Source organism: Filicampus tigris, chromosome 2 (genome assembly GCF_054856515.1).
Source record: "Filicampus tigris isolate MCC_2025a chromosome 2, RoL_Ftig_1.0, whole genome shotgun sequence".
In the NCBI taxonomy this organism is placed as follows: domain Eukaryota; kingdom Metazoa; phylum Chordata; class Actinopteri; order Syngnathiformes; family Syngnathidae; genus Filicampus; species Filicampus tigris.
The window spans coordinates 20,215,732-20,240,345 of record NC_141218.1 but is presented as its reverse complement, the minus strand read 5'-3'; the positions used below and the strand labels follow the sequence as shown (position 1 = coordinate 20,240,345).

General features: G+C 40.1%; 1 protein-coding gene across 6 annotated transcripts in view; it reads right to left on the bottom strand.

The window, feature by feature from the left end:
- The window catches only part of diaph2 (diaphanous-related formin 2), a 426,654-nt gene that overhangs the window by 127,476 nt on the left and 274,564 nt on the right, over window positions 1–24,614 (bottom strand). For all 6 annotated transcript variants that reach the window (XM_086021885.1, XM_086021876.1, XM_086021922.1 and 3 more), the window contains one exon: window positions 5,897–6,021. In XM_086021885.1, coding sequence (XP_085878011.1) covers window positions 5,897–6,021 — 125 coding nt within the window. The remainder of the gene's footprint in view (window positions 1–5,896; window positions 6,022–24,614) is intronic.

Below are 24,614 nucleotides of genomic sequence, written 5' to 3'. Positions count from 1 at the left end.
CCCATCTGGTGATATCCTTTACACATTGATGTCAGTTTTTGATGCAGGGCCGCCTGAGGGATCAAAGGTCACGGGCATTCAATGTTGGTTTTCAGCCTTGCCACTTACGTGTAGTGATTTCTCTAGATTCTCTGAACCTTTTGATGATATTATGGACCGCAGATGATGAAATCTCAAAATTCCTTGCAATTATACGTTGAGGAACATTGTCCTTAAACCGTTCATATTATTTTGTTCACAAAGAGCTGAACCTCAGTCCATCTTTGTTTTTGAATGATAGAGCAGTTCAGGGAAGCTCATTTTATAACCAATCATGGCACCCAACTATTCCCAGTTAGCCTGTTCACCTGTGGGATGTTCCCAACAGTTTTTGATGAGCATTTTCTCAACTTTTTTGCCACTTGTCCCAGTTTTTTCGAATGTGTCGCAGCCATAAAATTCCAAGTTAATGATCATTTGCTAAAAACAATAAAGTTTATCACTTTGAACATGACATATCTTGTCTTTGTAGTGCACTAAATAAAATACAGGTTGAACATGATTTGTATTCTCTTTTTATTTACATTTTACACCATGTCCCAACTTCAATGGGATTGGGGTTGTATTCTGGTGCACTAACCTGAACAACCCAATACTGTCAAAATCCTCAATGGCTCATATTTACTAACCAAATAACTCCAGTCACGTTCTTCTTCCACTTGCCTTCGAAAGGAATAATGTGCCAACAATGGGCCTGCCATTCAACTAAGTCAGGGATTTCATTTAAACATCAAATGAGAGCGAATCATGAGCCATGACGACGGAGAGTGGGGACGGCTGAGCAGAGCGACATGCCTGGTCTACTGCAGGATTAGACTTAAGCAACAAGTGCTCAAGGGGGGCTTTGCATCAAACCCAGGAGCCTGTGACAAATGAGGGTGGCTGGGCTTCTGTCTATTACCATTGCACTAAGCCCAGGCCCTTTGGGGAAGTAATGAGGTGCACATTGGTGTTTCTGCCACTAGGTCCTTTTAGTCCGACTGGAGCATAAATAATCATCAGAGGCCTTGGCCTGCAGAGACCAAGCTGTGTAGGAGTGGATTTACTCATGGTTACTTGATAAAGAAACATTATGGTCATCTGCATTACTCCTTCATCAAAAGTGGAACAAATCCAAAATCAAATGCAGAAAAAGGCCAACCGAACAATTCCAGAAACATATGCCACGAAATTCAAATGTAAAGACTTAATCTCACAGAGCACCGTAATAAGCGCCTCAGAACTGTTTTAACTGTCTCTGTCATTTTTGATCCACCATCAGACACCATCATTGAGCAGATTGCATGCGACACTGGAAGTGCCGTCACTGTACAGGGAAAACAATAATCGTTGTTTACCACTTGTATTGACCTCACACATGATAGAGGGTGAAGGGTGTTGGCCGACAGCAGATCCACAAAGATGCCCCAAGATTAAGATTAAGAGCATGTGGAGCCTTGATCAGTTTTTGACTCGCTAACAAAAGGTTAACGTCAGGCTTTGTCCCTTGTGTACTTTCTACGCACCAGTGCCACACCCCCTGCTACCTCATGGGAGCTACAGGCTACGGGACCCACCATCAGGATTCCTTTACTGACTAATGGAGCTGTCACATATGGCCCAATGTCAAGAGCCTAACAAGACACTCATTGGTGAACTCAGAGAGAACATATGGCCACAGGGTGCTGTGATGCTTCTGTGAGTCTGAGTAGGTTGCACGGCAGACAAGGGAATGGTGACAATCCAAGGGAGAAACATTTGTTCCACAGGAAAGAATGATCACAGCATTGATATATTCAAAGGTCAAATTGTCATCATCATAACATGTAAAAATAATACACCATCCTCGCTTACCTTTGACAAGTATGGCGACACTGCAGCCTTACTGGTTTGAACACGAGTCTGATTAATTTGTATCACATTCGAGTTTGTTGTTCTGTTCCCATGTTTTCTTTGCTTAATATCCATGGCCGAGCCTACTCCTCATTTTGCGATAAACAACCAAAAGCCAAATGAAAAGCAAGGCACATGCAGAGGTCACCGTCTCAGATTCCTGTACGACGTGAAATCAAAGCAACATGACTCAGACCTCATTGAATATGCAAGTTGCACTTTGTATTAGAAGATGGAATGCATAATATATAAATGATGTAAATAATATAAGCACGAAACCACCGCATCTCATAAAAGTGCTACTTTAGTTGAAATGTCTTCATCCAAATGCTTATTACATCTAAGAGCAAATAGGCATGGTCAGGGCTGAATTGATTCAGGAAATCCTGACACAAAGAGTTATTAATTTGCTGAGACATTAGTACATTGAAAAATATTTCCAGTTCAATATGCACCACGTGGGAAGTCCCTGACATGAAACATAACCAATATAAATAGTTTAGTTATGTTGTTTAGGACAAAAATAAAAATAAAATACCCCCAAAAATTGCAGAGTCCCTTTTTTGAACCTAACATAGCAGTTCACAAAACTGTCCCCTGCAGCTGTTCTGCCACTCAATACGTGGCGACTGGTGTGAATGGTGTGCTGCCGAATAGCAGGAGGCCGGTTGAGTGCATTCAGTCTCGCCGTTGAAGACGTATCGGACATGTCCTTGAATCTATCAAGGCTTGTTGGCCCTCTCATCATCATGCTTATGGAGCCACCCCAACTAGCATTAATATTCTAATATACAGAGTCCTCCTCTTAAGCGCCATTGCTGCTCAGCATCGCAGCCTCCCCGGTGAAATAGAGCTCTCCGGGGACTCGTGCCTCAACTCCACAGCCTTTGTGGGCACCCATTTATTCTCGCTGATCGAGATCTCTAAACTGTTGAATAAACAGCCCATTCAGTCATTTGCATACATTACGGTAATGGAACAAGAAAAATGTATCACTAAAGCCAAATGAAGTGCTTCCACTGATATCCGCTTGCTTCCTTTTGCTTCAGTCTTTACCAATTTTTTTTTTTTTTACAAAAGGGTCAATACCTAACTCAGATTTTCTGATTCGGTAGGTTGTATAAATTGACTTTCAACACACACACACACACACACGCACACACGCACACACACCCACACACACACACGCACGCACACACCCCCACACACGCACCCCCTCCCAACACACACAAACACCGCAATCTTGTGGAAAGCCTTCCCAAAAGAGTGGAAGTCATAGCTTTGCTTCCATAGTCACCTTCTTATCGTCTAATGACTATGTATTAATAAGACATGATACACTGCCTCTATGCCCACCTAAAGACCCACAAGGACCAATGAGGGAGGACAGTCATGCTCGTCTACGAGTGACCGCCGATGATGATGATGACACTGACAGACATTCGTATAAATCAACCCCAGAAGCAAGTTGATACATTCCGACTCCGATGCAATAATGTTCACTGTAATTGCAAAGCAATAAGATAGAATTCACTCAAATTATGACGTGATATGATTCACTCAAATCAATAATCTATTTGCCACAATTATGATGCAATTCACCCCAATTGCAATGTGATGTGATTTATCAAAATACGAAGTAAAACGATACACTACGCTCCAATTATAATACGATACAATCAATATATTTCAATCCAATTATGATCCACAGTATGATGTGATACATTTCCAATAATTCCTTTTTGACGGTATAAAAAGCTTACTCTTAATTGTGTGCTTTCTCTATTTACATATTTTTTTAATATACCAGACATTTAAATATCCCATGTGGCCTATTACAAACTGAAACATCTTTCACAATATTGGCACATTTACATTAGTAATATCAGTACAACATTAAAGCGCATCTTTTAAATGATACATTTCGATTATACCGAATCTTGCGTGAAGGCCTTTGAAATGTGGCCGTTACATTGTAGACATTCATGGCAATGAATTACTTATAATAATTACAGTATGTACTGTAATTTTCTTTTCCACATCCAAAAAGCAATGCTTCAGTACATGTATTTTGAGATCCTTGACCTCGCCTTTGAATGTGCATGTAAACATTTTTCATGTTCATCTAAACAACAAAACCTGACTAGATTGTTAGATGACTGCCAACAATCAGTAGTGCAACATTCCCCCACAGATTGATACAATTTAGTGTCTTGGGTGTCAGTCTCAACAGAAATGTCAGCATACCAACTAATTGGAAGGAAAAATAACCCTGTTTTTTTTTTCCAACAGCTAAAAAGACATATAACAAATTCTAAACTCAACAAACATTCAGTGGAAAGAAAACGCAGATTTGTTGCAGCTCAAGTGATAATTGCATGCTTGCTTTTCTCTTGTTATTATACACAGGTGATAATATGTAAATGCCGCACTCCAGGGAGCTAAGTGCGAGAACAGGCATGCACTTTCATCTGTTGACTCGAGTCTTGTGTGCCAATTTGTCAGGATTGCAACAAAATAACACAATAAGGACCACAATTAAACTACAATCAAATGCCCCCGAAGACATACAGTACAATTTGGAATTTGGGCCAACCTTTGGAAGCAAAACCTTATCGGAGGCAATTTCTTACTGGCAACCACAGCTAAAGTCAGCCACGGAAGGTTGGGACGGATCGAAGGGGGAGCGGACGGACTCTTTTAGGTCACGACCAGACAACCTCTCGCCATTACTCTCGGGGGAGGAACTCCAGACAGTGAGGGACAGCCGTGCTGCAGTACATCTACACTTCTCGGGTTCCTCTCAATCAAACCTTCAGTTCTCCAAGGAGAGCCGTAGAATCAATACCAACATCAAGGGTGCAAGGAAGCTTTCCTTCCTGCCTGCTGCACGCCTCGCAGAGCACCACCAGGGATTGAAGCAGGGCTTTTTCTCAGTGCTATTACCAGTAATTACATAAATACATATTTATGCAAAGCCCTTCGTGTACATATATATTGTACAGGTACTTAACAATTCACCACTTGACACGCTATTATGACGCTGGCGACTGAGATCAGCTGTATTGTTAGACTACAATGTCCTGTGATTGGCTGGCAACCAGTCTAGGACGGACCCAAGTGCGGGTATGTGAGATGAATGGATTAATGGGGTTCCCCAAATGATGTACTTTTTTTTGGTACAGTACTCATAATGCTATTTTCAATTGTATAGGCTTATTGCTTTTTGCCTTTTAACGCTTGGTTGACTTAGCAACAGTAACTAAGGGAGGTGGCAACAAGTTGAATTATGAAACTTGCAATAAGCTCAATAATGGGCAAGTGATGGTTCCACCATTGATCATCCCTATAAAGTACATCTTTCCTTCATCGTCCACCTATCAATGTCCTGCCTCCTATTTCCCGAGTGAGGCGGAGCCTGATGTGGAGACAGACAAGTCACATTCCCACATCTTAAGCTGGCAGCCCCGTGAACCATTGCACTTTTAAAAGACCAAAAAAACACATTTCGTTGAAGAAAAGCTTATTCAAGACAAGGCTAATTCTATTGTGGTGGAAATATTGAAAGAGGACAGGTGCCATGAGAGAAGCCAGTCATGCGACCAGGTCAGGAGATGAAATCAGGGAGAGGCGATAGATAAGTTGGTGTGAGGGTCTGGAGCCACCATTAAAGAGTCCCCCGGGGGGACAGGCAGTCGTGGCAGACTGCAGTAAAAATAGCTGCAGGCATGATTTCACTCGAGGGAACCAGGCAAGAAGTGAGGAGGGCGATCCGATCAACATCTCACAGCAAGGCAGCCAGATCCATTCTCTTACGGTCCCCCGGGGGCCACCTATCACACCAAGTGGCTTTAAGTGCTTACTGGCGAGGACGCAAACACAGCATGCCTTCGCCGCTCCAATGCATAGCGTGACCTCATATTCTACACGCCATACATTCATATAAGGACGCAAACAGAAAAAAAGGCAACAGAAAAAAGGATATCGACATTTTTTCCACAAACTTATCTTGCGGGTCGTCACTTTTGGGGAAGTTCTCAATGTCGTTTTCCAGCCTCACAATGTGACGCTCCATGGTGGTCAGACTGCTTTTGAGGATTTCAGCAGAGACTGTGGAGAAAAATATGAAAATATCATACATAAATTAACACTTCCAGCACTAGAAGGGGCATAAACATGGTGTTGTGACTCCAGCGTTATCCATTTCAGGCCTAGCAAGTGGTGCATAAGGAGTGTGTGTACAGTATGAACGTGTTTGTGTATAGCGTGGCTCATTAATCAGTCTGTAATCACTGTTTGCCGCGTTGCTGTGGATTTCGCAGTATTCAGATCCGCCTTTTCAAGCAGACACTTCAAACAGCGAGTCTTAAGGGATCAGATGGGACACAAGCATGAATGCACAGCCGTGCTCAGGTTGATGTTAAAGGGTTTAGGCTCATCGACACACACGCAGACATACACACACACACTGGCACACGCTTTTGGAGTTAAAACAGGAAGGAGTCATTCAAGTAAGCATAGTCAGTAATTGGAAATATGTGGCATACCATACGATGAAAATAGTTGCCATAATCCATGTCAAATTCAATCGAATTGTTGCTATAAGTGATATTTATATGCCTTGTTGATGCACCACCAATATATGCTGTAGTCACATTGTTGGAACAACATCACGTAGATGCAAACTATTGAATAAGGCTCGGTTTTGATGGACAAAGTATGCTACATGAATTGTCCAGAAAATAATGTTCATTTATGGCAATAAAAGTCGCATTTTAAACGAAATTGAACATTTTTGACATCTAACCAATTTGAAATAATAATAAACAAACGATAAACGTGTGCTTGATGCATGAAAATAAGGGTAAAGACATTTTTTCAAACTTCATCATCGACCGGATCATATTCAATGGTGCAGGTGTAAAACGCATCCTAATGCAAATATAACTACTACTACTATTAATAATTATAATTAATGCTGTAGAAATGCATAATCCAAATGAAGTGTCTTGAATGAATGTATTTTGTTACCAGTGGTGAGCTGTAAATTATAACCATTTACAATCACAAAATGTGCAATAGCAATACATATTTTAATTCTACTATGCCGTACTTTTATTAAATTGCATTCTATAAACTATTTTATTCCAACCTAATCTAAGTGTTTTGCAATGAGACCGTCCCTTTACCTTTTCTGCAGCTTTTAACTGATCAGTAAAACTGAGCGTCGATACGGCGGATCCCTCGATAAGTTATGTTCCTTAACCTACCCCACCCCCGAAGCATCTGCAAGGTTAGCCCACCCACTGCACTGTAATTGAAGTGGGAGAGGAGAAATAAGACGGGCTGACAAGCACGGTGGCCTCAGTCACACAAGGGTCAACCTTGTCTTGCTGTACATCAATTCCGCAGCTTGGATGCACTCTTGTTCTCATCTTCCCACAATAAAATTGAATGGCAGCATTGTGGCTCACATGCACACCAGCCCAGCCTTCAGCACAACCATGGACAGAACCACGAGTGGTCGGTCATTTGAACACACACTTAACACACAGGCACATGCATGGTAACAGCAGCACTGTGAAGGGTTTAGTGGCGCCGTAGCAATACAATAAAGTAAAGGGTTGAGGTCACTGCTGTTATTAGACGCTGCAGCTGGTCGTCAGGCAGCCAGCATACAGTGACATGGGTGTTCCAGAGTGCTGTCATTTAACTGGGCTGATATTTGCTGGTAGAAAACAATATAATGCTGCCCTGTTGCTGTTGTTGTATTCTCGTCACCAAACACCACACTGTGGATACAGGATTGTTTATTCATGTAATATTGCAGATGCTATGCTATGATTTTGGTTTTATTTCTCAATCAATAATGAATGAATTTCACTGACCTAATGTGGGAACTGTATCAAGGTGTGTATGTACAGTATAAAGGCAATTTGAATACAATGTAATGTTGCTGAGGATTTTCTGACATAACCTTTTCATGGCCAATCTACTGTAATCATCGTAAAATAGCTAATTCACGGCAGGCTAAGGATTCCTTGCTCTGGCGACTGACCAATCAGAGCCGTTTAGAAAAAGGATGGATTGAAGAACACCCTGAAATTCTGCCGTTCGACACTGCATTAGTGACGGTATTACTGTACACCTTTGTTTAATGAGGAGACAGTAAAACCGTGTCAAAATTTCAATGCAGCCAAACCCTAAGAGATACAGTACCTGGAGTACCCAGAGAAAACTGTGCCAATATTGAGTCACATCTGAAACTGAGACCCCTCAACTATGAGACAGACACCCTAACCACATCTAAAAGACAGTATAGTATTCATACATCTGTAGAAAGTAGGTATACATAGTCTCTTTCCCACATAGATCTTAGAAAAATACAACAACAACAACAACACAAGCTTAGCCAAAGAACATTGAGCATTTACTGTGTGCCTGTGCCACACGGAACTAAAAAAATAAAAATAAATAAAGTATGGTATTTGCCACAACTGGGTGCACTTTCACACAGTGATGACACAGAATCAGGTAACCAGACAATTGGATGGGTGGCAATGTCAGGTTTTGCTTTCAACACAGGAGGTACGGTGTGAAAATTCAAACCACTCTCATGGCTTTCTCGCTCTCACATGGGCACTATTCTGCCCCGATTAATGCTTTGATACCATCTCTAAAGCCGGAAAATTGCCAGCTCAAATTTCATCTCTCAATTTCATGTTGGTGCTTACAGGAAAAAGACAGGCAATAAAGTCAGGCTAGTCAAGGTCCATAATCTAGGGTTGAGCCATTTTTATTGGCACGGCTAATGGATAAAGATCCTGTTTTTTGTGGGTTTTTTTAATACTGTATATCTTCATAGTGTATAGGACACAATTTTTACAAATTTTAATATGTTGTATTAAACAATAAAATATCCATGTCGCAATGAAGGTTTTTTCGAATTGATACACATTATTATGGATTACGCTCTTACAGGCGGGGCCAGCGCGACGGCGAAATCGTGAAGAAGGCGGATATGAAAATCGAGTCATCGAGCCACGTCTCTTGACTTGCTGGCTGTGAAGTGTGCTTGTCGTGGTTTTTCTTCTGATTCATTTTGTTCCATATTTAATTACACAATAAATACGGAGAAACCGATACTTATAACTTGTCATCGCCATCTTGAGAGTCTGAAGACGAGCCGTTGGGCCACTGACGTCATGCACGCGCTGGGTCAAACTACCAATGGGCAGACCAAGCTCACGACTATATCGAGTTTTCTGCATCTTTTTTGAGGCCTTTTCATTACGTTTCTACCAAAGTAATCATTGGAATCTTTCTCTATTTGTACTTGTACTCCTTTTAAAAAAAGTTTTTAGGGTAACTTTTTTTTTCGTGTCCCACACACTTTAAAATTCATTCAATCCCAAAGACATATTTTTTATGTCTTTTCACAGTCCAAACATTCAATCCCAAGAATTTATTTATATTTTTTCCAAATGTTCGGGTAAAAGGTGTTCTGAACATGTCTGGTACTGAATGAGTTTTAAGGTCAGGTATTTATTTATTTATTATTATTTTTTTTTTTTCGGAAATACTGTACTGTACATTAAGATTTCTAGACTTCTGCGCCAATTAATCTTTTGCGTGTGTGTGCAGAATGTGGTGCAGATTCTTTTGGGATATCATTAGCAAAATTACCACTGAAATAACACAGCTATTTTCAGGGGACAAAACATGGCCACACTGTTAACTTCTGAATGCACACTTCAAGGGGATCAGAGGAAGAACAGATGGGAATAAGGGGGTGTATATGCTGTCTTTTCAGGCAGAAGAACATTTCTGAGATGTGTAAAATTATTATGACTGCTGCCAGTGTCTTTTATTGATGCATGGAGAAAAATTCTGAGAAACAAGGAACAACGAACATATACAGAAAAGTTGCTTTCCATTTTAAGTTGTCTGTTCACTGCTGTTTTTTTCACACCAGGAAAAAGGAGTGGATCCAGTTAAATGATATCATATGTTTATTTCCGTGACGGTGCAACCCCGTAACCCATGTTATATGGTCATCTTTGTAGCCATGAACGTTACAATGTGCAGCAATGTCCCGCCTCCACTCGACTTCAAGCTATGCTGACATTGCTATTTATGGATGGCAGAGGCTGAGTGTATTTCATCCACGCAAATAGTTTTACATTGATTATTTTCTATATAAGTTAACTGTATTTCCCCCCAAAAAGCTGCAGCAGGAGCATTTGCGTCAGTCACATGCAGTAGGCCATCACTAAAAGTTGTTTCTTTAACTTGTGAGGCAGTTGGGCATGTAGTATAGTATAACGAAAAAAGCCTAATGTGTTCTTTACAGCTCTTGTAGTGACACATCACAACACACAACACATCACACCACATACCCAAATGACAATATGATGATCATGATATAGACATCCGCAATCAGGTCTCCTCCCCCCAAAGCTTATACGGTAAACAAAAAAGAAAGAAAAAATAGTCGAAGATGCTAAGCCAGATGTCATCTTTTCTGGTAATTAGTTACATTTCAGTTGCAAATGCTTCATTCTCTCATTTTTATTATGGACAATATCTTGGGTGTAAAAAAAAAAACGTTTTTTCACATTTACTATTGTCAGACCAACTGATTTATGAGCTGATCAGGAGAAAAAAAAAAGTCTTTACACACCCCACACCCCCAGGATAATATTTTAGAGACACCCGGCAGTCGGGCCTTTACTTATCAGAAGTGGGGAAATGCTCAAATTATCCTTTTGTGTGTCTTCATACACATCAATTCATTAGCTGTAGAACTTTCAGTTTAACAATCATTCAATCATTTTTTTAAACATTTCTAATTGGATAATCTCCCCTCTGAAGTCAACCAGTCCTTTATTTTGCCAACTTCCTTACCAATACCACTTGCAGTTGTACAACAACACAGCTTCAGCCTCGACAATTGTGTCAGTACAAGGTAGAATGTTTGAGAAAGTGCGTGACAAAGTATTGCAACGGCCAATAAAGTTGCGAGTTTCTTGCGTGTTTCACTGCAGAGGGCAAAGACTTCCCAGGGAATAGTCATCATCACCCCCAGGTCAATGTCTAAACTTTCCCATACATCCAAATATATTGTAATTGACTCCATTTGTAATTCCTCCAGAGATCTGGGGCTGGCTTGGAGCTGCGGTGGCTGCCAAAACCAATAATGTCTCACAGACATGACCTCCATTGTAAAGCTCTGAGGTGCATTTTTTTTTTTTTTTTTTTTTTTTTTTTTTTTTTGGGTGGCAGTGATATTTTTGCTCATATGTTTTTATTCAAGCACTAACAACTTACTACGTCCTGCCTGGGACAATACTCATGTCCATATTGTATTACTTGATGAGACATGGATGCTTTTGTTTTTTCTTTTCTAAAATTGAAGCAGTTGTTTTAAGATATGTCAAAGACCACTGCATTAACAGGGTTTATAATAATTAACATTATGGACAAGGAACATCATTTCCAGTTATTTATTGTTATCCTAGCGGTACCTATTTTCTATTTAATTTTTTTAAGTAATTGTATTTGCTCATTTATTTATGTATTTAAAATGATGCTGTTATTTCATTAATGCAGCTTAACATAAGCCATCAGAACCTTATGTTTTCCCTCTGGGGAGGGGAGGGTAAATTCATTATTTAAGGGTTTTTTGTGTGTGTGAAGGATTAAGGTAAATGCACATTAAAAGAGGAACTAGAGCAAAAGTAAAAAGGATTGCCAATGCAATTAGCACAGTGACAAGCGACAAATGACAGGGAATTATGATTATTTTCCACATTGTGTGGATGCCGTCCAGGTTAAAAACACTGACGGTGAGTCATTGTCTACGTTCTGCATTGTGTGATTGTATTATTCCCTATTTATGTGTGGCAACTTTTAGTATATTAGTGTTTATTTGCCGCTGTGAAATGTGCTTTTTGTGACAACAACCATATTGTTTTTTAACGCTAAGAACACGCCGAGAGGTTCCCTCAGTTGCCTTTTGCTGGCACTGCTCTTTAAACCTCCTCATTTGCCACCGTCACGTCTGCCGTTTTGAACGTCACATGATACCAAATAATCAGAGGGAACAATGTGGCTGCCTTGTCACGGCAACAGTATCAATTTTACTCGTGCAGATGGAGCATCTTTGATTCCAGCTGAAAGGGGAGTACAATGACTTGTGTTTATCCTTTTGTCTCTTTGCTCGGCTCTCCTACTGTCTGACTCCCACGTCATCTTCGATTTCCGCTCAGGTGGCTCAATGAAACAATGTAGAGTGGGGCGTCTTATTAAGACAACTTGGATGAAGACGGCATTAGACAAAAACAACACATGGTGACGACGACGCGGATCATGTACTAAATTAGGATAACGTAGAAAAATACAAGAAAGATGACAATGTGGGGGACAAGCCAATGTAGGAAATAACTGAAAGATGAAAGGCGGCATGTTGGCGAAGACCAAAAAAATGGACAAAGACATGATGAAAGGCAACAAAGACAAACAAACAAAAAAAATCTTGGTGGGCAACTATGCAAATTAAGATAATGGGGAAAAGAAAATAGCAAAAAAGACTGTGGAAGAATAATACAAAAAAAACAAAAAAAAAAAAAGTCAACTGGCAGAAGTTGTATAGTGCTTTTGAACCTTCTAGGTACTCACCTCATTCACCCATTGATTAATTGAACATACACTAGCTACTGTGCAAAAGCCTTAGGGTATCAGTAGCTTTGTGTTTCTTAATGAATCTTTTTAGGAACATTCATTTCGACATTCTAAACCAGTCAATGGGGGGAAACAATACATTTCATTATTGTAGCGTGGTGTACAAGACAACAAAGAAAATGGTGAGAATCTGTCCTAAAAACGATTTCAGGTATTCATGTATTTTATATTTAAGTACATACATTACTTTCCAGATAAGAAGTGAAATGATGGATGTCATAAGTGCAAGCTTTCAATATTATTAAACCTTGTGTAAAACCTGACACAAAATGTACAAGATGAGGCAGATTCGCCTAAAAAAATACCCCCCACTCAAAAAAAAAAGGTTGTCGTTAATTCACAACCACCATATCTGTCGAAGAGTGCAATAGCAGTAATCCATCTACAGTATATGCTAAAAAGTGTAATCCTCTTCTAAGGTATTTAAAGGCTGCAGTGTAAGGACATCACACAAGACAGATAGATGTTTGCCATCTTCCAGAAGTTTTTGACTATCATATATCATTTATTTACTGGATAAACCCTACAGTGAAATATTACAAATACAATGATGATATAGTGGGAAGCGGAGAATCTGGCTCATTGCTTGGACACAGACTGAACACAAGCTCACAGCTATACTCAAATGTAAGTAGAATGTGCATGCATATACATAATATAGAGTTAGAATGGGCTTGATAGAAACAAGTCTGGCATATGCACAAGGTTTGGTCAATTTCCAAATTAGGATGGTTTTGACTTGGTCAAGGAATGTTTTAAAATACAGGTCCGTCTTAAAGGAATGTCAGAGACAAAGTGCTGGTGTATTCCATAAAGACAATGTCAAGGTCATTTGACAAAGAGTTAATTAAAACATCCCAAATGTGCTTTTATTGTAAGATTTTGTCATATTTATTTTATAAACTCATAATCGACACATCTTGCTCAGTTTTCAGTCTCCTGTATGTGAGTGTTTATTATCTTGTTTGTCTGCTTTCCCCTTCATTTGCCCCTCACTCTGATCCATTCACGGCTCAACAGCTCCCTCTATGAGAGACACTGCTTCTGCCTGACTGAAGAACACTTGAACCAGAACTTTTTGACACACTTCTCCTGAACACATCATTCTCTTAATGTCTGTGTTTATCCGTCACCAGAGTTAAGAGGTTGAGCTCAGCTAAATCAACCAATCAAGTTTGGCAATACATTTATTTCCATCACTATGCGTACAGGTAGGCCTAACCCTAGTCCAGCTAGTGTTTCATTCACCTACTTCCTGAGACCAACAAGAAATAGCAGCAAGCCAAATTAGGAAAGGTACTTCCCTGACAACAGAAATCCAACCATCCGCACTGCCATCCTGCAACTTAACACGAAGACAGGACGCTTAATTTGTTCTCGGTTTAATCACGACAGCAAAGTGCCACCATTTGTCTGCAAAAATGTGCAACTGTTGGGTCGAATGTTTACTTTTTGATGAATTGTTTTGTTTTGAGGCATAGAACCAAACAGTATATTGTGTAGTCTTGAATAACAATACTTCTTTGACAGGAACAGATGGCAACCAGGCTAGTCAGACCAGGCCATCTTCAGTTTTTTTTTATCCCTGAGTTCAGCAAAGGCATACAGTAGCTGCAACGTGCACGTCAAGCACAGTCTTCAATGTCAAATGATGTGACTAAACAAGCTTATATCAGTGTTGATGATTATGATCTTAATTGATGTTTTACATTTTCAATGAGAACCGCAATTCCTATTTGACATGATACTCAAGTTTGGGTGAAGAAGCTCAGATTTCTGGAGCTGTTCCAGTGCTCTCTTAGTCAGAGGTTGTAAATTCCCAAGTTCCAAGTCTTCTGAAAGGCATCAGTAATGCTGTTGATTAAAAAATGAATAGTTTTCCTTTCATTGTCCTCACTACTCCACTGCTACAATTTCCAATCATATGATTTTCTTGTTTACACAAAACTAAGGTGATACTAGACTTATGTCGACAGTCTTGTGCTGAGAGTCCATCTCACACCTCATGCACCCACAGTGACCTAGCGCAATTTCATCCCTCCATCAGTTTCTGTCAAATATCCTCTGCATTTTCTAAATACATCTCAGTGAACCCCCTCATGCCCACTCCTCTGATTGCCATCTCTGATTATTGTCATGAAATTACGCATTCCCAGAGCACAAACAGCTCGTCGCTCTTTGATTAGCTTCAAGTGCAGGAGCGGAACTGATGAAGAGACATCTTTCAGTTGGTCGGTCATACCCGGTTCCATCGTCATGATCAGATGAAATGAATTACATTGCCAGGAGTGATGCATGGTGGGGACAGGAAGGTAGCATTCAATGGGCTCACTGACTGGAAGAGGCAAAACGGGATACAAGGCATTTGGCAGTGGTAGCCGGAATGCATTGTGAATTATTTAGTCAAAGGCAAGTTTCAATCTAAATGTTGCAAAGGTATGTTATGCCATCATCTATCCCGTGGTGCGTTCAGAGTGACGTCTGACAGATGACTTACAGCTGAAGCGACCCCACAACAGTGAGTATAAATATACTGCATTGCATTAACCTTCAAATACCAGCAATCTATGGTGAGCGATGTGTGGTAGCTAATACTCAGCTGTGCAGTATTGGCTAGGAGGAAGACAGCGTAAATGCCGCTCACATATTCACGTTACACCTGCAAACATGCTGTGATCGTGAGTGTGGTTCAAGTTTTTTTTCTTTATTGGTGATGGAATTAAGACTGAACGTTTTTACATACGCTTGGCAGCTTTGCATTTGATGTTGTTTTTTTTCACCCGCCAATACTGTGAATCTCCTTTGCTTCAACAAATGCAAAAACACCCTTGAACACAGGTGCCCATTGCATCGATTGTGAGCTACCAAGTAGCTTGCGAAGGGGTCGGTGTTGGTCGATCGTATGTCATCAACTCAATCACTGCCAACCCTCCCAGTTTTATGCTATTGATATAGCTGCCTGTCAATAGCAGTGAATGCGTTAAAAACTCCCTCCTATCATCTGTTCGGAAATGTGGCACTTGATTGATATACAGGGCAGCCAGTCATACACCTGTCTACTCTAAACTTCATAAAGTATAAACAATGATATAGAATAGAGTAACAAGTAAGAGAAATATTTCCAAACAGAATGAGAGGAGGATTTTTGTTTTGCGGTGGGGTCCGTGGTGGGGCGTCTCAGACTTGTTGCAGTGTGGGTTAACAAAGGTGATTTCTAAGTATACTTTAAATTAAGTAAATAAAATAGAATAGGACATTTGGACTTGGTCATTTTATAAGACGCGCTCATGCTGAAAAAGTGTAGGCACCTCTGCCCGAGAACAAGGCATTAAAGCGGGAGTCAACTCAAACATATTTTTTTCAAGAATATTTTCCTAGCAGGCCCAGTAGTTGAAACACGGCATTCTGATTAATTTTGCGTTTGTGGAATATAAATTAAGCAGCAAAATGCACTCGTATTCAGCCATCTCTGCGGGCGGCCATTTTGTCTTCTGTCGACTGAAAATGACATCACAAATGCTCACAACGACCATTCACGGCTGACCTGTTTTCTGAATCTGAGCCATGATTGGTCATTGTGAGCAGTTGTGATGTCATTTTCAGTCGACAGAAGACAAAATGGCTGCCCCCAGAGATGGCTAAAAACGAGTGCAATTTGCTGCTGAACTTATACTCCACAAACTAAAAATTAATCAGAATGCCGTGTTTCAACTAGTGAGCCTGCTGGGAACATACTCTTGAAAAAAATATGTTTGGGTTGACTTCCTTTTTAAAGGAAAGTGCTCTACAACATTATATTTGGAAATTGGGGATGGCCAGAATAATTGATTCATCGACCAATAATAACTGAGTGATTGTGTGAAACCGATTGGTAATGAATTGCTTTTGAAGGAACTGAGGCACAATGGACTACAGTGGTACCTCTACTTACGAAATTAATTGGTTCTGGAAGAAATTTCTTACGTAGAAAATGTTGGAAGTAGAGACGCGTTTTCCATGTAAATTCCCTAATCCGTTCGAAGCCCGACCAATATTCAGACATAAATGTTTTATAAAGCATAAAAATGCATCAAAACATGTAACAAATACATGTTACAATTGCACAATAAATGAGAGTTGTGCACAATGTAAAAAAACAAAGAATAGAGTAAGGAATAAAAATGATGGTCGTTTACCTTTTAATTGCTGTCCTCATCGCTTTTGCCCTCTTTGGTTCATGTTCTCTCTCAGAGTGTTTTTTGCCTGGTGTTTTGTAAAGAACTGATTTAATAACGTGGCGACTGTCGATACATTACAGTCATATTCTTTGGCGAGCTCAACCAAATGCACCCCCCTTTCATACTTTTCTATTATCTCTTGCTTTGTTTGTATGGACAAAAAAAACATTTTTTTCTTTTTTTTCTTTTCCTAGTTTCTAATTCACGAAACCTCGGAAAACCTCAAGGCCCGACGCCAAATGACGAGGACACTGCATAGACATATCTATCTATCTACCTGTCTATCTGCACACATAGACACCGACGGTAGAGGTCCCTCTTAGCCAATGGGATGCCAGGAAGATGCTAGGCTAGCCAATGTCAGAGCGGCTATGAGTATGCTGCGTTCAGGAAACTCCGGAGCTGCGAGTCGCAGTCCATACTGCGAGTATCAGCCCATACTTTTACCTTTCGTATCCTGAGATTTCTTTCGTAACTAGAGGCAATATTACCCTGTTGAGGCGTTTTGTAACTTGAAAATTTCGTATGAAGAGACCTTCGTAAGTAGAGGTACCACTGTGCAACATTTTATGTAGTCATGTCACTTTGGAGTAGGACTAAATATCTGGTTCTAAAAATAGATCACACATTTGTTGAGCTGGGAGTCAGTCCTGTTCTACTTCTGCTTGTTATGCCTCGACCTACATGTAAGTGCCTAAATTTGGACCTATTGCACCCCCTCCCAACTATGGCAGTCCCCCTAAAATAAAATTAATAACAGATGTGCAGAGATTCATATCCCTTCACAGCGATAAAAGGTCAGATCAATTCTTACAGTGAGCACATTTGTCTTCATTTCGCAAGCAGACTGCAGTGGACAAAAAACCTGTTCTGAGACAAAAGACTAAAACATATTGTATGTATTAATAATAGCCCAATCAAGCAATGATGAGACAAAGTTAGTGTCGTGTTAAGAAGTCAGCCAATATGACTTTGGTTTGCCATACACATTTGGGCTTGAAGATTAAGTAAAACTAAAAACATGCCACTTTCAACAAAAAAGGCACAGAAAAGACAGGGAACACGTTTAATTTTAAATTACACTTGTTTGCCCTTGATGCATCTTAAAAATGAGGGCGAATGTCGGGCTGGCCAAGAGGAAACCTGCCTAACATTGAGTTTTGGCACGCAACTCATTACTTTTTTTTTTCCTTGTGATTGCTTTTCGAACAGTGTTTTATTTCCCCCCACCCAAAAAAAAAAGAAAACAAAAAAAAGTGTTTGAAAGTTTGAAAGTGCATTACTGACAGACAATCATAAAAAAATCACAAATACATATATTTTTACAATTGTCAAATATTTGTATTCGATCAAATTGAGATCAATTAACCTGCTTGATTTTAAAATCATGTCCCATGATCATTTTGCCCTCCATAGTATTTTTTTTCTGATATGCTACACATGTACTTGCAGATCAAAACTAGTGTGGATTTCATTCTTTTGGTACCTCACATGATTTACTACTAAATTTAGGGAAATTCACAAAAAAATATTCCTATTTTAAGTGATGAGACACAACATTTTAAAACATTCCCTGCACCTTAACACCTTAGAAAACACCACCCAGTAACGTTTTGCTTCTGTATCTACACCTGTATTCATACATGTCTTTACAAATGGAGGTTAATAAAACAGTGTGGACAAAAAGAAGGAACTTGAAACAATTAGTCCATTTGTTCAGGTTCTACAGGCCAGAACATTTGAGAAAGAGAACAGCAAAGACAAACAGCACTGGGGGTGTTTGTATAGTAATCATGTAGCCCAAAGGAGCCTGATCCTCTGCTTCCATTTAGGCACCATTTAGAAGGGGGGCTTTTGGCTCGCAGCCAAATAGCCTATTGTAAGATTGAACGGCTCTAGGCTTGGCTGTCTCTGCCATCACTGCATAGTATTATTCTCCAAATGTAGGTCACCCCAAAAAAATCTGCACCTTCGAAGTACCAGTAATATGTTGGCAAAATATATCTTGAGGCGGAATTATTATCAGAAATGATTTAAGTGGATGTGGAGATAGTTCTCCTGCAGCGGGATTTCGACTGGCTACAGTGCTTCGCAGGGATATAAAATTTCAACTTCTGGTAGTAAATCCAGGATAGACTTCAGATTCACCTAACAAATGTTGACAAGTGACAACATGTTCATTAAAAGATGAAGTGGAATAATATCAAACAAGCATGTAGAGGTTGGGTCACTGGGTTCTATCTCTACGTACCAATTGATAGAGGTAAATCAAAGCCACTTCTAAACAAGCTTTCCGGTGAACACATGCATCATATGGGCAACGGTAGAGCTGGCATTTATTTAAAGAGTAAATCAACCCGAACATTTTTTTTTCAAGAATATGTTCCCTGCATGCCCACCAGTTGAAACACAGCATTCTGATTAATATTGTGTTTGTGGAAAATGAGTTAAGCAGTAATATCCACCCCTTGTAGCCATCTTAGGAGTTACAAACCATGTGTTTTGCTATCCTATTTTTACAACCGGCATATAAAATAATCCATTAATTTAAATTAACAATCCTCAGAGTTGCTCCAATTACTGCTGGTTTTTAAAACCGAAAGCGCCTGCCTCAACAGCTCCCCAAAACCTAAGGTCGTTTTTGGAATTACCCTTGAAAACCTGAAGTTTTCACATAAATTCATCCATCCATTATATATACCGCTTATCCTCACGAGCGTCGCGGGGCGTGCTGGAGCCTATCCCAGCTGTCTTCGGGCAGTAGGCGGGGGACACCCTGAATTGGTTGCCAGACAATCGCAGGGCACACAGAGACAAACATCCGCACTCACAATCACGCCTAGGGGCAATTTAGAGAGTCCAATCAATTTACCATGCATGTTTATGGAATGTGGGAGGAAACCGGAGTTCCCGGAGAAAACCCAGGCAGGCACGGGGAGAACATGCAAACTCCACACAGGGAGGCCGGAGCCGGGATGGAACCCACGACCTTTGAACTGTGAGGCGGACGTGCTAACCAGTCGACCACCGTGCCACCACACAGAAATTCAACACCTACAAAATAATTGATATCTCAGCCCCTGTAGCAGACAGAAACATAATTCCAAAATAATTTGACAGATTAGACACATGTTTTACACACAGGCCAGAGTTTATTAATATTTACTGTTTCAATCAAAGATGTAAAACTAAAGTGTCAGTGCAAGAAAAAACACTATTTTTTATTTTCAAAAATCGACACAAACAGTATATCTTAACCATATATCACGTTCGACTGGTTCTAGTGGTTCAAAGTCCACAAGCGCGTCATCACTGCCGTTACTCATTTCAGAGCTCCCGCCATCAACGGTGTACACCATTATGACTCCAAAGAACTCCGAAACATCCTCCGCGGGCTCACGACACCATCACACGTATATGCTGATGCATTTTCTTGGTTAAGAGACCGAGAATTGGATAAAAAAAGATAATGACGAATACTCTCTCCCGGTTTTGAGGGTAGAGAGATGGTAGATGAAAGATGGTCTAGTGGTAGGAACTATGTTGTGTGCTCCCGGCCTTAATGGGTTAAAAGGCAACATGTGTGAAAATTGAGATTTTATGTACTATAAACTACTGTAGTATACGATGCAAAAACATGATGACTTCTCAAATCATGTAGTTCAAGTCTATCAAGTCGAGTCTCTTGGATACCAAGCCGAAGTGAAGTCTTTCCAAAGCTTTTGGCAAGCAAGTCGCAAGTCCTAAAACTGGCAACTCAAGTCGCACTCGTGTCAAGTCATATGACTCAAGTCCCCAAACTCTGCTAATTACACAGTGAAAGGTTAGGTGTAACAAATAAGCTCAAAGCATTGAACAGAAGTCATTAAAAAGTGAAGGATGAAGGCTCTCCAAGTGTACAGCAAAGGTTGCAAACAATAATGGGCTTGACATGAAACACAATACCCACTGCCTGCAATTGTATTGACAACTCCGCCTGAGAATGGTCGCTCGCACTATTATGACTTAACACATCAACATCGCAGATTGCACACGCAGAAAAGGCCACCTGATGATGAACACAGCAGACAGCATCGGGGGCTTTATCTCATAGATGCCTGCAACAATCAATTCTGTCTCTCCTTACGTCTGCTTCAGTTGCTGGGATAAAAACAGACCTTTTCTGTGAAGTAGATGGTCTCAGCTGCTATACAATGTCGAGGCAAAACTGAAAAAAAAAAAACAGCTTTGCCAAGACACCACACTGTCGCTGTCGCTATTAACTGTAAAAGAATGTGCAGGCTGTTGGTGGATTGTTTTTATTTCATATGTTTTGCTTGTGTTTTTAATGTATGGTTTGTCATACATAGCCAAAAGAAACTGTTATTTACACAAAAATTGGTCCAACTAAGAAACAGTTTACTTATGGAATGTAAATAACATTTAAATATTCAAAACGTACCATATTTTCCGGACAATAAACCACTACTTTTTTCCTATGCTTTCAACCATGCGGCTTTTAATGTGGTGCGGTTTATTTATTCATTTTTACTGACAAGCTTCAAGCTGTCAATACATTTAACCAAAGTCTCATCACATCTGACCAATTAAATTACCGACATGTCAAAATGGACCAAAGAAAATGTCCATGTCCGCCTTCATACTAAATGTTCATCAGCCATTTGTGGTTGGAGTGTACACGCAGGTTGCCTGAGAACTGCGGAAGTCTGTGTGCGTAGCAGTATGTGGCTGTGTAAGAGTGAATATAGGAGCTATAGTATGTAATAAAGTGAAAATGAGCATCTTGAGTTGAGTTTAATAGAATGCCCACGGGTTTTTACAACGTTTTTTGCAACAACTCTTGAACGACAAATCTGGCTGATATTTGACAAACAACCCTGCTGGCTACAAGACTTTAATTTGTAAATTGGCCATTCCTTGCCAAAATAGCAGGTGATGTGGTGGGGTGACATCGTCAAATGTAAAGCATAAGTAGTCAAATGACCGCCTTCTGGGCATTCTAGTGAGCATAGGGAACTAGTGCCATAAATACATTCCCTGCGTCTCCCAAACACATAGCGGGTTTCCAAAGGCTGCACTGTCGCAGACTTATGTGCACTGCTGCCTATGAAGCTGGTCTGCAAATTGGTCTTGTGTGACAACGAGTGACTGAGAAAGGTTCTGCGATGCCACAATGTAACTAGCTGTGTTTGGGGAAAAAAATCATCTACCGGTATTGAAGATATATGAATGTTTAAAAAAAATCCATCTGTGTGACCTCTTTCTCTTTAAATATCGTAGATGCCATGTTATAACGTGGAGAACCACAACTATTAATACGAAGCCAATACGAGGCCATTGTATGAACAATTTGTTTTTCTTGCGGCTTTTAATCAGGTCCACTTTGTAGTCCAGAAATTATGGTAGTTATTTGTTGTTTCTCATTTAATTTCAATTATGATTTGTTCAGCCTTGCCATTTTCACATTTACTATTGTGAAGAAAAATCAGGAAGCATGATGAAAATATGACAATTTTTGCTCTGTCAAATGCATCAACAATATCAAAATGGTTCCAAGTTGTGCAATACTAATTTATGGTTTTTTTTTTCTTTTTCTTAAAATCACCTGAATATTGAGGATGCAAATGAGCCTACAGGTGGTGTTAACAAAATAAGTGACACCTAGGAAATTAATTATCGTATTTCCGGACTATAAGATGCTACTTTTTTCCTAGGTTTTGAACCATGCGGCTTATACATAATGGTGCGGTTATTCTGTGGAATTTTTTTCCACCCCTAGGGGCGGTCTAACGGGAATTACAATACAATAAAATACAATTGCCATTAACAGGATGTGACTGCAGGTGGAGGAATCCAACAGGCAAGGGCGCTATGCCCTAGGTTATGAATTAGGTGGTATGCGGAAGTAGAGCAATAAAAGATCGACCTTAACTGAGAAGCTGGAGTGGCAGCAGGCAGTGAAATGAATATAAGTACTTTATTTTTCCTTGCTTCTGTTCCGTCTTCAGCAACGCTGCTGCCGTGTTAAAAAGGCACTGTTAGGAAATAATCTGTTCACTTCCATACATGTACATTTAAAGTTCAAAATTGTTCTGTAAATGCAATAGTTTCAATATTCTTTTTTTTTTTTAAAACAGAGTGAGGGCATCTTATAGTCTGGAATATATGGTAAATGATTGCCAAAGGTGAGCCATTTAAAAAAAGATATGAATTCACTGTTGGCCACAATTTGGCCTATAAAGGCCTACAAAATTGCCAACAATGCATGACATGTTGAGATACGTTCTTCTTCAGGCTCACAGAAGAATGTGGTCTTAGCAGCCACTAAAAACGTGACAATTGTGGTAAATGTTGCAATGCAATAAGTGAGTGCCTATAAATCATCTGAGATGGTTGGCGTAGTGGCAAGCATTGCCTCCAAAGGGAACCAGCAGCCAACTCCCAAGGGGGTGGTAAAAAGCCAGCTGAGGCACTAGCGCCAGGCCATGACTTTAAATTATATATTGATGACAGCCCATGATAAAAAATGACCCCATTTAGTATCCAAAATCAATTCCCACCTGCATTGATACGTGGGGGTCGGCGAAAGCCGCCCGGTTTATGTTTATGAGCAAGCCACGGACACGTTTTCCCTCAAAGTGTGGTCAATAGAAGCAATGAGCCAGCGGAGGAATGGAGTTACGGACAGAGGCACTTTACAGCCAATGATGTGGTGCCTGTGTGGGTAAATAACATGTATGGCAAGACTCTTGTGGCATATTGTCATTTTGTGTGCTGAGAGCTTCAGAAAACTATGATTGGCACAAAAGAGTGTGTTTTTATTATGAGATTGCTTAAACAGAGATCACACATTTCATCAACATTTTTAAAAGATACCTGCATTTTTCACACAATTTAAAACAGTTCTAAGACATACTAATAACTGACTGCGATGCGTGTTGATCAAACAAGATGAGGATCAATAATTATATGGTTTACACACTAATTTTCTTGCCTTCTTAAAAACAGGGGGTCTACTATCATCCCGCCCCACATATTGGTAGGCCAATGGCGACACAGCTTTTGTTAACATGAGAAGTAAACACTGAACTAGGGGTGGCAAGACATCGCACCCAACCGGTAAACAAATGTGACTGCGAACTGCGAAGCACACTTTGGCGCTTTTCAATTACTGTGTTGACCTGTGTATGTGGAACAAACACAAATGTGACCACCACAAACACCACATTGACAATTTCACCAAGCAATCATGGCATGGTCGGACGTGGGTTTTCGCCCATCCCTGTAATCATCCCGAACCGGGTCAAGTACCGACTAACATGTTGTGGTGGGTTCTTTTTAAAAGCAAGACCACTTTTCTCTTCTGCGATACCGAAGAGCCGCCTTTATTAACTGCCTGTCAACTCTCCGATGTGCGCTCCTGCCAGTAACATTGTACTCACAGGCATAGTCTGCCTTTAGGTGGTTCAACATATGTAATACAGGACACCCACTTCACTAAGGATTGTCAGAAAAACAGCCAGCCTCTTTTGCATATGTAATCCGAGATATGGTATGTATGGGGCGTAGGGAAAATGGTGGAAAGCAATTTTGTTTTTTTAAAGTATGTCCTTGTCTGGGACATCTCTAGATTGCAGAAATTTTTGCCAGAGCCGCCATACATTTAAAGTCTTTCGTTTCCTCCTAAAATAACGTTATTTGGCCGTAATTATTTTTATTGCGAAACGGCACAATAAAAACTAA